Source organism: Nestor notabilis, unplaced genomic scaffold, assembly GCF_000696875.1.
Source record: "Nestor notabilis isolate BGI_N333 unplaced genomic scaffold, ASM69687v1 scaffold20056, whole genome shotgun sequence".
Taxonomy (NCBI): Eukaryota; Metazoa; Chordata; class Aves; order Psittaciformes; family Psittacidae; genus Nestor; species Nestor notabilis.
Genome location: NW_009934543.1, coordinates 4,888 through 21,380, shown reverse-complemented (window position 1 = coordinate 21,380; position 16,493 = coordinate 4,888). Strand labels below are relative to the sequence as shown.

The window sequence follows — 16,493 nt, the reverse complement described above, 5'->3', positions numbered from 1 at the left end:
CCCTGTTGCTCAGCTCCCCTGTGCCCTGACAGCCCTGTTTGTTTCTCTTGCAGAGAGCAGCCAATCTTCAGCACCAGGGCCCACGTCTTCCAGATTGACCCTGCCACCAAACGGAACTGGATCCCTGCCAGCAAACATGCTCTCACTGTCTCCTACTTCTACGATGCCACACGCAACGTGTACCGGATCATCAGCGTGGGGGGCACCAAGGTGGGGGCAGCAGCACACAGTGTCCCAGCAGGCTCTTCTCCAGCCTGTTCTGGTGATGGGGTGGTGTCAAGTTGGTCAGTTCTCAGCATAGGCCCTCGAGGATCTCCTCTGCAGGGAATGGAAGGTTAAACACTGCTGCCACACTCAAGTGTATTTAGGGTTAGACACGAGAATCTGTGCTGGTGGGTCTGATGTTGTCTCTCCCAGCTCCAGTCTCTTCTCGCCCCTGGCACATGCAAAGCACAAGCTTTCCCTGAGACCCTTTGTCCTGTGCTAAACCCAACCCCTGTAGCAATAATGAAATGACAGAGGTTGAGGGCATCTCAGGAGTTGTCTGTGCAGTCACTTCCACAAAACACGAGTAACTCTCCATAAACTGGTCTTGACAGGTGTTTTCCTGACCTCCTCCTGCAGGCCTGCAGTTGGCAGGGCCTCAGCAATCTTCCCAGACAACTTACTCTGGTGCTGCCCTAACCAGCAGTGTTTCATAACAGCCACTCCTGACTGCCATGGAAGCCTTTTGCTTTACTTGCCACGCAAATGGAGAACATCAGGGAGTTGTGGAGTCCCCAGGGACACCCTGTCTCTTGTCTTCTTTTCCAGCAATGGAGAAAGCTGATGACACTGAGACTTTTTTTCCTTTTTCTAGATGAGATGACTGAGGTTTGTCCATGTCGTGTAGCCACACTAGAAAGACTTTTGGTCACCAAAAGCCTGAACTGTTGTTTAATAGATTAAAAGCCAGAGCTTTCCCCCCTAGTTCCTAGAGCACACAGGGATGACAGTGATCACTCCCACCCCACCACCTCAGGGCAGTAGGCTGGAGTTTTCTCTGACCCTCATTGTTGCTTCTCTCTCCAGGCAATCATCAACAGCACCATCACCCCCAACATGACCTTCACGAAGACATCCCAGAAGTTTGGCCAGTGGGCAGACAGCCGAGCCAACACCGTGTACGGGCTGGGCTTTGCTTCCGAGCAGCACCTCTCCCAGGTAATGCTGCCGGTGCTGCAGAAAGCTGGTGCCAGCAGGGGGAGTGTCCCTGGAGCCCTGAAGGGGACATAAGGCTCTGGAGAACAGGCTTTAGGAGCCTGCTGTGATGCTGTTCCTAGCATCTTTGCATCTTGCATCAGCTTTTAACACAGTGGGAAGAGCTTTAAAGTTTGTGGAGTGGTTTTGAACATCACAAATCAAATTAGGACTTGAGGCTCAATTTCTGTCACTGCTGTTTAGCCGAGCCCACTGAGTGCCAGAACCATGGCCAGGAAGGGGCTAGTCACTGAATTGTATTGTTAGTTGAAGATAAATGTAAAAGCATGTTGGATGGAGCTGCAAAGGCAGGAGGACCTGGCCTCGGTTCTGGTGAGTTCCACGTGGTGGTGGAGCAGTGGAGTGACTCTTCCCTTCCCCTCTAGTTTGCAGAGAAGTTCCAGGAAGTGAAGGAAGCCGCTCGTTTGGCGAGGGAGAAGTCCCAGGATAAAACAGAGCTGACCAACCCTGCCCTGAACATCACATCTCACCAGGTAATGCTGAGTGATGGCAGCCAGGGGAAACGGCCGCCGTGCTTCTCTCCTCTAGGAGCTTCTGGCTTCCACCCCTTTCTGAGAGCTTCCTTGCCAGACACTGAGGGGGGAGCCTCACACTTTGATGGCACTTGTGGCCCTGTGGTCACTGCTGGAGCTCATAAAGCAGATTAAGAAATGAGTGCTTAAGTGGAGCTCCTGGGAAGGTTCGCACCCCTCTCTCTTTGGCACTGAAACTATGGAAACGGTTTGATGTCTGTTGAAGCCATGCTGGGCTGGGGGTTCCTGCTGTGCTGGCTGGGATTTTTTAGTTTGGTGGGGTTTGTTGTGGTTCTTTTTCTTTTACTCTTTCATTTAGAGCTGCTGGCTCTCCCTGGGCTCAGGGTGACAGCAGCAGGCAAGTGGCATGCAGGACTGCATGTTGCCTGCTTGAAGATCCTAGGAAGGAGGACACATGGCACTTTGATCTATTCTTCTGGGGCTGCTGGGGGTTCTCCTCCAAGTGTCTCTGACAGGAGGTGGTGCTGCCCAGGGCGTCCATGGAAAGACAGAGTGATCTCTTAGGGCTGGTGACTGAGGAGTGCTGGCCAGACGTCTGGTTCTGTGTGTGCTGTGGAGGAGAAGCTGTGCTGTGAGAGCAGGAATCACACTCCTCTTGGGAACTCTCCCCTAAGGCAGCACTGCTGCCTGACAGCCACTCATTCCATTCTCTTTTCCCCAGGAGGCCAAGGCAGAAAGCTTAAGCCCATCACAGATGGTTCTCACGTGCGTTGCACTTGGTACCTTTCTCCCTGTGTAGCTGAACCACCTCCAGCAGCAGTGGGATGGAGGGAGGGGATGGGCTGTGCAGAACTCTACCCTGCTTTTTCCCATGGTGAAGCAGTGCAGTGCTGATAGTGAACTTGCCCTCCAGAATGGTTCTCTCCAGAGGTGATTCTGCATTTCCCAGCACTGCTGGCAGTAGGAGAGGAGCTGTAGGTTGGAGGACACTGTGTTCTCTGGGTTGAGTACAGATGGAGTGGCAGCAGAGGAGGAGGAGGGAGTGCGAACAGTACCTTGGCCTGCAGGGAAAGGAGGGGGAGGTGGAGGTGGTGGCTCTGCAGAGACTGGAAATGTAGTGGAGGGTGCAAATATGGGTTTGGCTCCTGTAACTCTAAGCCCCATCTTAATAGGTGGGTCATTAGGCCTACTGGTGGGCGGGTTAATGGCCAAAGACTCTGGTCAGTAATAATTAGCCAAGATGCAGATTCCTGGCCAGCTGCGGTGTCATCTCCCAGCTCCCCTGGCCAGGAGGTGGAGCCTGGGAGTAGAGATCCTCCCTCTTAAACCATTTACACCAGCAGAGCTCATCAGGTGCCACAACAGGACACGTTCCTCTCCTCTGGGCTGCGATGGCAACTTGCAGCAGAAGGGATGAGGTCAGGTGAAGGTGCCCTTCACCTCACTCTTCCCATGCAGCCTGTCTCATGTCGCAGTGGCCAGCACACTGAGCCAGTGGCCATGCAGTGTCCCTTGCCATGGGGGTGTGCAGATCTTGTCCTGCAATTCCTGCCTTCTCCAGCCTGTACATAAATCAGCACCTCATCCCTTCTCCAACCTTCCCACTGATTCCCAGCCTCTGCATTAGTAGAGCTTCAAATCTGAGTTTCATCCTTGAATAATTGATTGTGTTTCTGTTTGCAAGTGAGCAAAGAGCAGATCTGTCTCCTGAAATTAAATCAAGGCTTCCTCCTTTCCTGCATCTGCACTAGTTTACTCAGGCTTTAGATTTTCAGAGCTGGGCAAACCCCAGGACAGAAGCTCTCTTCTGTCCTCTAGTAGCTTTTAGGCCAAGCCCCATCCCGTTTAGCATCCCCAGCACAGAGTATGTCACTGTGGAAACATAAGCAACAAAACTGTGCAGCATCTTCGGCTGGACTCACAGGGGTTCAACACACAAGAAGAGGAAACTTCTGCCCCTCCCCTGCCTCAGTTTCCCCACTGTGTGGTAAAGATGAGGCAGGGTTGTGTTTTCCAGGTCTCACTTCTCAGTCACTCTCTGGAAGGCTTCATGAAGCTGGTGTTTAAGACATGTCATGGCCAGGTCTGGCTCTATTTATAGGTGTCAGCCAACTCCAAAGCAGGTGCCTGTCTCTACCACAGACATTTGAGGGCTACCTATGAACCCCAGCAGCAGCCTGGGCTCACAGCTCCCTGCTTCAGGGCCCAGAGACTCGTTGCTCAGAGAGTCTTTTTATAGCTCAGTTTGCCCTGTCAGTGCCAAGCTGTTCCCCTGCTGTGAGAGGAGGTCATGTAGGAAGGGTCTTCTGGAGGGGCTGGAGGATGTGAGGCTTCTGCATACTCATCTCTGCTCTGCTGGCAGTTGTTTGTCTCTGCTAGCTCTGAGGTGTGCAAGAATCTGGAGCCACAGACAAGGATATACTTTGGTGCAGAGACTGTGAGATTGTTCTCCCACACCTTTGGAAAATGGGTGCCAGAGTCACCTGAGCAATAGCAGAGTTTGCTTCCCTTGAGCCTGAGACACACCACCCCAATGGCACCTGGTGTCTTAACTCAAGGTCCAGAAGCTGGGCTTGACTGAACCCAGGTCTGGCGAGTCTGTGTTTAGTTTAAATCTTTGCACTGCTCTAAGAACCAGCAAGAAAATCCTCTTGAGAATTCAGCAAAGCCCCAGAACAGGCACTTGAGCAGCTCCAGTGTGTGCAGGGCCACGGGGCAGGGCTCCAGGCAGTGCCACCCTGGCATTGCCATGGGGAAGCTGAGGGCCACAGAATTCAGTCCCTCAGGTTGGGAGGGGGAAGAGCTGGTGCCTGCAGGCTGTGAGCCCTCCTGCTCAGCCTGTCTGTGTGCTGGGATCGCTGCCCCAGCGTGGCATGGACACAGGGAAAGGGAGGACCTGGCAGCAGGGCCCTTGCTGGAAGAGCAGAGCACTGACCTACCTGTCCAAGAGAGAGCCCTGGGCCGTGACTGGTGCTGCTGAGCCATACCTGAGGATCTTTGTCACCCCTTGGCGTGGACACAAGCACGGCGCCACCTGAGAGTTAGGACTGAAAGCCAGTGTTCCCCACAGGAGCGCGGGGGCTCAGAACTAGCTCTGTGAACCTGGGCTGGGAGTGAGTTTGCAGAGACCTGTGGGTCTCACTGCTGTGTGGTAACCACTCTTCCTCATCCCCAGGTACTTCCCAGCCCCATCATCAGCTCCAATGGGCCAGGAGAAGATAAACTATTCCGAAGCCAAAGTGCCGATGTGGAGGTAACAACGGAGAAGGAGCGGCTGAAGAAGATGCTCTCTGAAGGGTGAGGCTGCCGCAAGTGCTCCCTGCTCCTCACTCCTGAACTGTCTGTTCTGGCAGGATTTGTGCATGTCCCTGTCATCCCAAATGCTTTTGAACCAATGCTGCCACTTCAGGTAGCTGGATAATGCCCCGTGTCTGCTGCTGCTCTAACCCTCCACTGCACCAATTTCCCCTCTTCTCTAGTAGGAAGTTATTCCTGTTGGAGGTGAAATCCGCTGTTCAGGCGGCGAGGGAAGAATGCTTTGTGCCCACAGCAGGGCTGAGTTGATGCCAGTTATCTACAGATCAGTAGTTTGTGATACCAGAAGATATTCACACTTTTCCAGCTGGCCCAGGGCTACGTTTGTGTTAATTCCCCTGATGGTACTAGCCAAGTCTCCACTGCTTCCGCTCTTTGTCTGTTCGAGAGACTGGCTGGATTCTGCCCTGTGGCTCCCCTTTAGCTCCCAGCTGAACACTTAGAGGATTTCTAAATCAAAAGCAAGTGTCCTTTGCTGCCTTCTCCTGAGCCTGGGGTGGGAGGGCTTTAGTCAAAGCAAACTCGGATGTGACAAGGATTTAAACCCCACATTCACAGTCCCACATGACAAAGCTCCTTTACAGCAGCTGTACACACCCCTTAATCTCACAGTGTGGTTTCTGCAGTTGCAAGCCAGCACACAGGGCCTCAAATACAAATATTATCCAGGGGTAAAGAGATGCAGATTCAGGGCTGGAAGAAGCATTTACATTGGGGAAGTGGTATGAAAGCTGAATAGAAAACTCTGGAGGAGCTGGGAGCTGCCCCGCACTTCCAGGAGCTTTGTTTTGGTGCATGTGAGCACAGGGGGAAGAACCCTTCATGCTGAGACTCTCCTGTGCTCTCCTGAACACTTGCTGTGTTCTCTCACACAGTTCTGTGAGTGAGGTCCAGTGGGAGGCCGAGTTCTTCAGCCTCCAGGACAACAACAACAAGCTCGTGGCTGCTCTCCATGAAGCCAACGCCAACGTGGACCAGTGGAAGAAGCAGTTGGCTGCTTACCAGGAGGAGACGGAAACGCTGCGGCAGCGGGTGAGCACCGGAGGGGCTTTTTAGAGCAGGTCAGAGGAAGCCCCGTCCCAGAGCCAGATGGTGCCCTTGACCTCATTCTCTCTTCAGTTTCCATGAGTGTCAGCAGGAGATGGGATGGAAATCCAGGATGCTGCATGAGCCTGGCAGGGAAAACATGTCAAGGAATAAGGCCATGTAACTAGGGAGCTCTCACAAGAGCTCCTGTTTTCTGCAGAGCAAGTTGGGGTTGTGCTGTGTGTGTCCCCATGGGTAATGGGAGGAAACCAGGGCACAAAGTCAAAGCAGACCAGCTTTCCTTCACATTTCCAGGGGGTCGTTCCCAGCTGGTCCATGCCCCCCTTAGCTGGGCATCAACACAATCTTCTGGCTGCTGACAGGAAGGATGAAGGTTGCTCTGTCTGCTATAATTAGCTCAAATCCTAGCTGCAACATCATGAAACCCGGGTGCTCTGGTACAAACAGGCCCTTGTTCAGTTGGAATAATAGGATCTTTTGACCTGTACAATGTCAGAGAGGTCCCAGATCAACTGTGTGCAGGCCTGTGTGCATCTGGGCAGAGGAGTGACAGTCACATGGCTGAGTTCGTTGGGAAAAACTGGAGAACTTGGGAAAGGGCTTTAGGACAGTTGGGGTTTGGCTGGGAAAGGAGGCATGAAGCCATTTCACTTTGAGATAGCTCATTCAAAACCAGCAAGGACTTACAGCCGTTGAGAGCTGTTTCCACTCGATGGCTGTCGTGTGGCCAGGCCCCAGGAAACAGCCACCCCCCAGGATTCACTGTGCCCACTGGTGGTTCTTAGTGTTGGAGTCATACAGGAGAAGAGCTACAGAGAACAGATGTTCTGCTCTGCAGCAGGAGCCTGCGTGAGGTGTAGCAGACACCTTGGTTGTGTGTATGCATTTTAAACATGAATCCTCTTCATGAATCAGCTCAGCCACTGGGCTGAATTCTTCAGGAATGGGCAAATCCTTCCTCCCAGCTCCGCTGGGGTTGAGCTGCAGCAACTCCCTTGCCCTTGGCAAGCTCTGCCCACTTTGGGTTGCAGGTTCTTGTGCTTGATGTTAGCCAGGTGAACGTTGCTGGAAGTGCAAAGCTGCAGGAGAAAGCAGAGACAGTCTCTGGGATGAGCTTTGCCACGGGGGGGTTTCTCTGTGTGATCTGGGCAGAGCAGAAGAAGATCATTTTCTCCTCCCCAGGGTGGGAGCTGCTGCCCTGTTGTAACCTGGTTGGGTTTGCAAGGAAGCCAGAACATGACGGAGAGTGACTGAGGGTGATGGGGTGTCAGGACATTCCTCTATCTCTGAGCATGCTTCCCCTGTGCTTGCTTCCATGTAGGTGGCAGAACTGGAGTCACAGGGCACTCAGGATTCCTCCAGCGAGAACAACAAGGAAGAGCTGAGCCAAACCCTGGAGGAGCTGGAACTACTGATCAAGGCTAAAGATGAGGTAATACCCCACAAAGCGAGCAAAGCCTGGAGCTGGGAGGCCCATCAGTCACCAGCACCCTGTTTGTCAGTACAGCTTGAGTGAGAGGGGAGGGAAGGGACTTGGCTGGGTAAGTGCTGGGAGCTGGCCCCACTGGGACAGGGGTGGGTCTGACAGCTCTTCCTCGTGTTTTAGGAGATCCAGATGCTAAAAAGCCAGAAGTGTGGCCGATGGGAAGCAGAGGGCGAGCGTGAGGAGACGCTGCAGAAGCTGCAGGTAGGGATGGCAGATCTGGGACACCTCTGCACTTGTAGCAGAGTGATCTGTCCCCATTTTTCTACTGAGCCAAAGAGGAACGCTGTAGAGCTGCTGTGCCTATGGTCTGCCTCTGGATGATGGGACTGGGTCCTTGCCAGTGTCTCTGCCTTCTTCCACCCTCTCTGTGTCCCTCAGATAATCACATGGGGCACAATCAGCAGGCAACAGCAAACCCAGCCTTCAGCTACTCTCCTTTTAGCTCTTGCAGTAGCCCCTGACATGGGACTGGAGCAGAATCTGTGATGTCCTGTGACCCTCCATCTCTCTGAAGTCCTTCTTAGCTTGCTGGATGGCCAGGGCTGGCTGGGGAGCAGAGCTCTGGCTCAGCCTGGCTGGCAGGAGGGATGCAAGCTGCTCTGCACCTCAGGGCAAGGACACAGATGGAAGCAGGATCTGTTGTGTGGTCTCTGGGGGCACTGCCTGCCTGTGTTCACCTCTGAGCTACGGGACAAGGAGATCTGCTGCAGGGCCCAGCCCCTTGCACAGGCATTGGTTTTCATGGCAGAACGGTGTCTCCAGATATCAAATGCTGTCAGGCCTGGAGATGAAGGGCTTGTGAGAGCTGCTTTGCAAACTGTGGGCACATGCCTGGGTTTGGGGAACACGTGCTCACGTGCGTGTGCCTGCCCAGTGCTGTGGCCTGGGACAGGAGATCCCTTGGTGAAAGAGCTGGTGGGGCCCCAGACTTCTGGGTGCGGGAAGCCTGGTGCTGGGGTGGCAGCACGGCTCTTGGGTGCAGGTAAGGGTGGGGGGTGAGCAGCCCCCTCACTGTACCCATGTCCCTGGGCAGGAGCTGGAGGCCCGAAACGCAGAGCTGGAGCAGCGCCTTCACCTGGCTGAGCAGACACTGGCAGAGACCCTGGCCGAGAGGGAGAAGATCCAGAATGAGGTCACCAAGGTGGCAGAGATCATGGATGTGAAGATATTTGAACTCAGTGAGATCCGGCAGGGACTGGCCAAGCTGGTGGAGAGCAATTGAGCAGCAGCACACTCAGAGGAGACACCTCCAGAGGAGGGGAGCCTGAGCTGGGACAGTCACAGAACATCGAGGTCTGCTGGGGCTGGACATGCCAACATACCAGCAGCTGCCTGGACAGTGTGGAGACCAGCCACAGCCACCTACTGCCCACTGAACACCCAGACAGAGGGCAGAGAGCACCTGAGCTCCTGAATCCTCCTCAGGGAGCATCGACAAGTCACAGCCAGACCTCTCTGGACCCTGCCATGGCTGTGGCATGGCCCAGAGACAGCGGCTGCCCCCGGGCTGCCCCCCCAGCCCCCTGCTGCCACACTGTGTCTCCCACAGTTGGGAGGTTTCTGGGGGAAGGGGCTGAGCAGCCTGGGCAGGTTTTCAGTAGTTTGTTTTTAGGAAACCACTTGCCTTTTGCAAATAAGCTGCCAGGTGTTTCCCACCTGGGCAGGGAGCAGCAGTTCTGGCACACCAAGAGCAATAGTTGCTCCTTTTCCTCTTCCCCAGCCCTAACTACATCATGTCTTTTCAACAGGATCCAGTAACACTGCCAGAGGTAGCAGTGTCCCCACTGCAGAGAAGGGTCCTTGCCTGACCAGGTGTCCTTTTGACTGTTCACTCACGTCCTCCAGAGGAGAAAGAACTGCAGGTTTTAAAGCTCTTACTAGTTCACCACAGTGGGATTTAATGACTTGTTAAAACTTTAAGCTGAGAAGAGCAGAGGCTTGGTTGGGAAAGGGGCATTTGAGAAATGGGACATCCCTGAGGGGATGGCCAACAAACTGCTCTGCTGGCATCAGTCCCGGCCTCCCAGGGCTGCACTTAATTGAAATTAAATGGAGCAAGTCACAGCTGCTCTTGGCTGCTTTTTCCCCCCCCCCTTCTTTTCCATTGGGAAACAGTCCCCAGGGTCAGCCCCCAGCGCTCCCTGTGAAGGGTCCGGGTGCCAGCTTGCCACACTTGGCCACATGGAAGGAGAACAGGAGGCGTTGGGAGCATGCTGGGACCGGTGCCCTGAGGAGCCTGTGGGAAGTTTGTGAGTTACCACAGATGTTTTCTAGTCATAGGAGTTGAGCAAGGAAGAGTTATGCCCCCCCCCGCCCCGGCACCTGCTATGCCCCCACAGTTACCCAGGAGCATGTTAGGCCTGTGCTGAATGATGAAGCAGTGTCTGTGTAGGAATAGTTAGAAACCTCCCAGGAGTGTTGATGGATTTGGATTGTGGTGTTGGGTTTTTTGCCCTCTTTGGCACTGTAAGTTAGGCAAAGGCAGAGTAATCCTGGGAATGTCTCACAGGTCTGCAGAAGCTCTGGTCCTGGCAAGCACTGCCTGCCAGTGCTGCCCCCCCCCAGTACACCCCGCTGAACCTCAGCAGAGCTCGGGGACTGCCTCTCCTTTCACTCACCTGGTGACCAGGAGAGGAACCCAGAGCTCCCACGCACTGCCTGCAAGTCAGGGCAGGAGCTGGGGCTGGCTCCTTGGGAATCCGCTGCCGTGGAGAGCTGCTGGGGAGTCTGCTGGATTGTGCCCAGGCAAAGCACTTCCCTTTCCCAGGGGTGATGAGGAAACAGCGAGGTTTCCAGACCTGCATGGCCAGGGAAAGGCTTTTCTGGGTTGGGGTTGGGCTTTTTCGTTTGGTTTTCCCTTAATTTTAATGATTTTTGTTTGCATGAAGTGTTCTCAACTGTATGGGCTGGAGCTCCTGTAGTGATACTTGTTTCAGGGTATTTAAGAAGGGAAGGAAGTAACTGGGTGGCAAAAGACTCCAGGGACTTGTTTACCTCCTCGTGCCAGTGTTCATATTCTATTCCTACAGGAGCAGCCTTCTTTTGAAATAGAGATCAGCTCCAAGAAAGGTGTGTTTGGTTTCATTTGTCACTGGGCTATGGAAGGAGGAGGGTGGGATTTGGGAGTATGGGAGAAAGGAAGTTGAGCAGAAGTTCCTTGTGTTCTCTGCTTACTGCCCTCTCATGCTCCTCTCCTGTGGCTGTGACCCACAAGCTGGAGCTGGGTATGGATCCTAAATTCTGGCAGTGACCATTCCATAGCCCAGCAGCTTGGCCAGTGCCTGTGGTGATGTCTCAGTGGTGGGGCTGACCACGCCTGGTGAGTCAGCTCTCCTGAGGCCACCTCAGACCATTCCCAAGCAGTGAGAGGCAGAACCTGAGTCAAGCTGCAGCACATCCCAGCAGGACGCCCTGTCAGTGGAGGAGAGGCAGACACAAACTGTTCTTGTGCTATTTAAGCATTGAAATGTCCTCAGAGCACAACCTACCATCACTGGAGAACTCCAGCTAGGCCCCCAGCAAAGACAGCTGAGTTGAGGTGGAGCGTAGGAAGGTGTGCAAGTCATGCAACAAGTCACACAGAAGGAATCTGGAGCTGATCTCCCACTGCCATCCTGCAGGAAGCTCTCCTGGTTTCACAGTGTTCAACCTCCTCAAGGCAGGTGGAGAGCCAGACTCCATTTAAAAAACACCACGGAAAACCAGCCCAACCAACCAACCAGGCCGTGGAAAAGCGCATGTTCTGGGCTGCTGCTTATGCTCATTTCCCATCTGAAGCCAAAGCCCAGGGCTGTTTGCACACGGGGGCCTGTGGGAGCAGCCTGCCCCCCCCAGCTCCATCTCATGATGGTGAGTGAAACCAGCGTTGAGGGTGTCTGAGTGCCAGGAAGACAGGGGTTGTGCAGGGATCCTGCTCTAGAGCCTCCTCTTGCTGTCCCAAGTGGGGCAAGTGTTACAGCCAGGCAAATACAGTGCAGATTCCTCTTGTGGAATCAGCACTTCTGCAGGAGCAAAGCCCGTGCATTAAACCTGCTGAGCTGCCTGGTGAGTGCACCCCACGGTGCTGCCAGCCCCCGGGGCCTCTGCCACTGGAGCTGGCCTGGCCCTGCGGGATGCTCAGGGCTGTCCCCTGTGCTCTGTGTACCCCGAGGCCACTGGGACTTTGCCTGCGTTGGCAGCAGCTCCTCACAGTCCTGGCTGTGCTCCTTTGCTCTTCCATTGTCAGGAACCAGGAACAGGCAATTTTCCTTCACATTCCTCCCCACAGGGACTCGTGGCAATTCTTTTCCTTGCCAGAATAATCTGAAGAGTGGCTTTTTGATGAGATCTGTCCTGTGCTGAGCCATTTGTTCAAAGTCTCTTACTGAGGCACTGCAGGGCAGTGTGATGGATGGTTCTGGGAGGCACTTTCCATTGCAGTCTTCCCCTCATCTAAACTAATGAAACCCAATTCATCACCAGCTATCTCCACAAATGCCCTAAACCTGCAGTTAGCAATGAGACAGTGCAGCAGCAAAGCACTGATTCCATCTGCCCCACTCCAGTGAGCATTTCGGCTGTGTTCCAGAACAGTAGCACTCCGACACATCACCACCATGCACTTTCCAACCCTCCCTCCTTCCCTGCTTATGCTTCTCTTGCTTCAGAAGGAGAAAATCCTGTGTCACAAAAGCCAGCACTGAGTGGCAAGGCTGCAGCTTGCTTCAGTCTCACAGCAACAGTTATTGTCAGCAACTAAATAGCAGCAGCTGCCTTGCTGGAGGAGAAATGCTGCTGATTGCAGGTGCCTTGAGAGATCTAATTCTTGTGGCAAATTAGGATCTTAATTATTCATAGAAACCCAGACAGAACATTAATAAAGAGAACATGGGGAAATAGCTCACATATGAGAGCAGGATGAAGAAAGGAAGAGATCTTTCAACCTTCCTCTCTTCGTACAACATTCCAACGAACAGCAGCAAGGTGAGATTCTCTGCTCTGGACCCAGGCCCAAGACGAGGTCCTTCTGACCAGCTCAGCAAGAGGAAATGAAGCTTTGCTATTACAGGACATGCCAATAATAGAGCCTCAGAAAAAGGATGTGTCTAATGCAAACACCATCTGACAGATGCCAGTAGAGCCTGGACAGGAATGCAGATGCAGCCCAGAGCTCGAGCTGGAGTGGCAGCCCACCACCAGCTCTGCCACAGCTCACTCTGCAACCTCCTCACCCCGCCGGGCTCTGGTTCTTCCTCCTCCTCCATAAAGCACGTAATTACTCTCCCTGAAGGACTGTTAGACTCCAATTACTCACATCTACAAGTGCCTGGAGAGCCAGGCGAGGAAGAGGTTAGCACAGGCCAGGCTGGTTAATGCTCTAAGTCCTCTGAGTGGTTTTTAAACAAGAGGTAAAAATCTTTCTCTTCCCCAAAAGCCACTGGAGAGCCCCTGGTAACGTGTGGTGGGTTCTTAGGCAGCCTCGCATCAAAGTTACTTAACAGACTGTCTTTGCTGTCTGTGGGTTTGTGAGGACACCCTCTTGCTAAGAGGGAAAGCAACCAGGCACTTTGTTTTAAACCTCCAAAGCATCAAGCTTGGGGGGGAATCAGTGATTAACTAGCACCATTAGTGAACAGGAGGTGAGCTAACCCTTCTGAGCTCCTGCATCTGGCTGCAGGAGCAGCTGCTCAGGGGATGGGTTATTTTTAGTTCAGCAATGGGCTGTTTCCACTCGGCAGCACAGGCTGTGAGTGTCAACCCCCCCCCCCCCATGCCCAGGTGGGAGTTGCCCCCCCCCCCCCGCCATGCACACACTGGAAGACAATTTCCCTGTGCACCACTGAAGGCAATTAGATGTGTGCTTTGGAAAATGTCCATGAACACATAATAAAGTCCCCAAACCCAGCGAGGTTCACAGCTCCCTTTCCCTGAGTAATTCCTGGTTATTATCGTTACTAGATTGTGGTGTGTAAAGGCAGTTTCTGCTCCGGGGGAAAAGAACATGAGCTACAGCACTAATCATCTCTGCACCAGGTCCTGCCTCCTCCAGCAGCTCCCCTTCACCCTACCAAACAAGCAGCAGCTGGAATAATACTGGAAATAAGACATTTGTGTTAAGAGGAAGCAACATTCCAGACACAAGAGATGTGGCAGCTCTAGCAACAGGTAATCCAAAGGGGCACCACTTGCACACTCATGAGCTCACACCTGAAGCACCATTTGCTTCCACTTGGCTCCCTGAGCTCTGTTAAACATCAGCCTGGGAAGGGAGAATCAAAGGTACCAAATTCCACTTCCTCAGCTGCTGCTGTAAACTGCAGTGGTAGGAAGTTGCCAGGTGGAAAGGGGCAGGAGGCTGGTACCACCCCTGTCCCCACAGCATCACCTCTGTCCCCGTGGCGTGCAGGGAGGGGGGCTGCAGTCTGCAGCACCAGCTATTCCAGGGCACGTGGCACCTTTGTAGTTCACTGGGGCTTGTGTAGGCTGCCACAGAAGTGAATTGTCACCCATTTCTCATGTACCCCATCCTGCAGGCTATACACGTGTGACACTGTGCTCCAGGGAGAGCAGGGCAGCTCCTCACCGTGCTGCTAGCTTATTTTCCCCAAGACCTGGTAGAACAAGAAGGATGCTGTGCATAGTCTCTGCCTTCTGTTTCAACCGATGCTGGGCTAACAGGGTTTCAAGTCCCAGCAGGCAGCTCACAGGAAACATTTCACTGTAGCCTTACAGATAGACAGAGATATTGATGTCCAGACCCTGTTATGTGTAGATGCAAACAGTGTCTGGGCCTAGAGATTGGTGGCATGAATGCCACCTCCCCTGTGGTCTCAGTGTGGGAGCAGCACAGCTTGTGGTGTTTGGGCTTGGGAATACAAGAATGATAATGGGAAGAGCTGCGCCGAGTTGAAGGGATGGGGATGAGCCACTGCAACGGGCTGGTGCTGTGCTCACAGCGTCTCTGCCAGGGCAGAGCAGAGTCTGCTGCTCCTTGACAACTGCTCTCCCTCCCAGAAGTGACAGGAATCCAAAGCGAGTCATGCAGGATGTGTTCCCAGGAGACAGCGCTGCTGCAGGGAGTGCATTAAACAGAGCCAGCGGGGAGGTTTCCTTAGCACACGAGAGAAGAAAGAAGAATCCAGGTATTCCTTCCCTCTGTCCCGTTTTTGGGCTCCTGTTGCTGGCAGGGAGGATCTAGGAGTTGTGTCAGGCGTGTCATACCCGGAGTGAAGACACATGTCTGGGCAGCTGCAGTCAAGCCCTAAATGAGGGTGTGCCAGAGACAAGGAGTTTAATCAGCAAAACCTGGCAGGGAAGAGCTTTGAGGTGCAGCAGCGAAGGTGAAGGTTCAACAAAGCAACTGCAGGGAGCTGGGAGGAGAGCCCTGGGACGGGGGCTCAGGGCACTGGCAGAGCCACAGGCAGGAGGGGGAGTTTACAGCTCCAATCCAGGCTGTGACGAGAAGGAAATCCTTCTATTCCCAGAAGATCCCAAAGGTTTATGGCAACGCCTAGAAACCCCACGATGCAATAGCCTGCCTGGGGGGCAGTACTGACAGCAGGTACAGAAACATCCCCCAACAGCCTTTTGCCCTGGGAAAGATGGAAATTCCTCATCTGGGAGTTGAAGGCATTTTTCCACATCCCAGCTAGTGCAGCAACCTCTTTTTCTACTTGGCCACTCCCAAAACTGATTCTCTGAAGCCAGAATGTCTCGTCAGCACTACAGAAAGCGCTTTCCCGCATGTGTCCCTCCCTCCCGGAGAAGGCTGCTCAAAGACAAGAGGTGTTAAAAGGAATTTTGAATAAAGCTTCAAGACAAGAGCCTTGATCAAAGCTCGTGTGTCACATCTGGAAGGAGACAAACGGACAAACCCCCGCCAGGAGGAAGCAGAGGCTCCAGGCAGCAGGTTAACGAGTGTCTGCAGGAGGGAGGGCGCAGGAAGGCAGGAGCAGCCTGGGCCAGGGAGGGTGTCTTTGTTAACCTGCACCTAACAGGCTTGCCCCACACATCAGCATGCACAAGGCTGTGGCACCTTTTAGCATTCACAAAGCATGGGCCTGATACAAACCTATTTGCTGCTGCAGCAGCAGCTGCCACTGGTGACAGGGAGCCGTGCTCTAAGCGGGTGCCTTTCCTGCCCAGAGGGCACCCAGGAAGGACAAAGGAACCCCCCGGGTTCCTCCTGCCCCTCAGGTAGATGGACCCCCAGGAACGCCAGCACCGCACCCTGCGTGGCCTGAAGGCACCAGGAGGCCCTGCAGTGCCCGGCTGCAGGAGTTTCCCCAGGGAAACACCAGCTTTCCTCTGCAGGGCCTCACCGTGCCCGTGCTGGAGCCAGGCGAAGGAGCTGCGCTCAGGTTGCATGAAGGGACTGAGGGATGTAACACCCACAGGAAGCTCAATCCTTACCCCACTCATCTCTTGACATAAACCCCAGGTTCTCTCCATGCCGTTTGCCCACAGCAGGGCTGCTGCCCTCCCCTGAGGTCCCACAGCTCCCCTCTGTGTTCGGGGAAGTCAAACAGCCGCTCACTTGCTGCAATAAGTATTTCTTTGGGCACTGAGCATAGAGACTATTTTTGTAAGCCAGAGACAGGAATAGCAGATCTTCAGTCTCAAGCCAGAGGAAGCTCTAAATGTTAAAGGCGGCACCAAGGATCAAACCTGACATCAGAACAGGGTTGGTCTGAGCTACTCTCAGACTGCAAGTTCTGCCTCCTTAGGGAATCACAACCGTTTCTTAGGAGAGCTCTGCCCCCTCTAGCCCAACCAAGCTCCTGTTCCAAACACGTGATGGAAATTACACAGGGAAACCTACAGAGCAGACCAGAAAAAGGGCCACAAAGATGCTCTGCGGGCTGGAGCCAGGCTGAGAGAGCTGGGCTGGGGCAGCTGGAGAAGAGAAGGCTCCTGAAGCGGAGACCTTAGAG

The 16,493-nt window shown here is 53.8% G+C and overlaps 1 protein-coding gene across 1 annotated transcript in view; it reads left to right on the top strand.

Moving 5' to 3' along the window:
- Positions 1–8,960, top strand: part of HOMER3 (homer homolog 3 (Drosophila)) — a 10,813-nt gene extending 1,853 nt beyond the window's left edge. The window contains exons 2-9 of the mRNA XM_010017411.1: positions 54–210; positions 1,072–1,203; positions 1,626–1,733; positions 4,909–5,030; positions 5,924–6,080; positions 7,417–7,527; positions 7,702–7,782; positions 8,615–8,960. Of these exons, the coding sequence (XP_010015713.1) occupies positions 54–210; positions 1,072–1,203; positions 1,626–1,733; positions 4,909–5,030; positions 5,924–6,080; positions 7,417–7,527; positions 7,702–7,782; positions 8,615–8,803 (1,057 nt within the window). The 3' untranslated portion in view covers positions 8,804–8,960. The remainder of the gene's footprint in view (positions 1–53; positions 211–1,071; positions 1,204–1,625; positions 1,734–4,908; positions 5,031–5,923; positions 6,081–7,416; positions 7,528–7,701; positions 7,783–8,614) is intronic.
- The last annotated feature ends 7,533 nt before the right edge of the window (positions 8,961–16,493 follow it).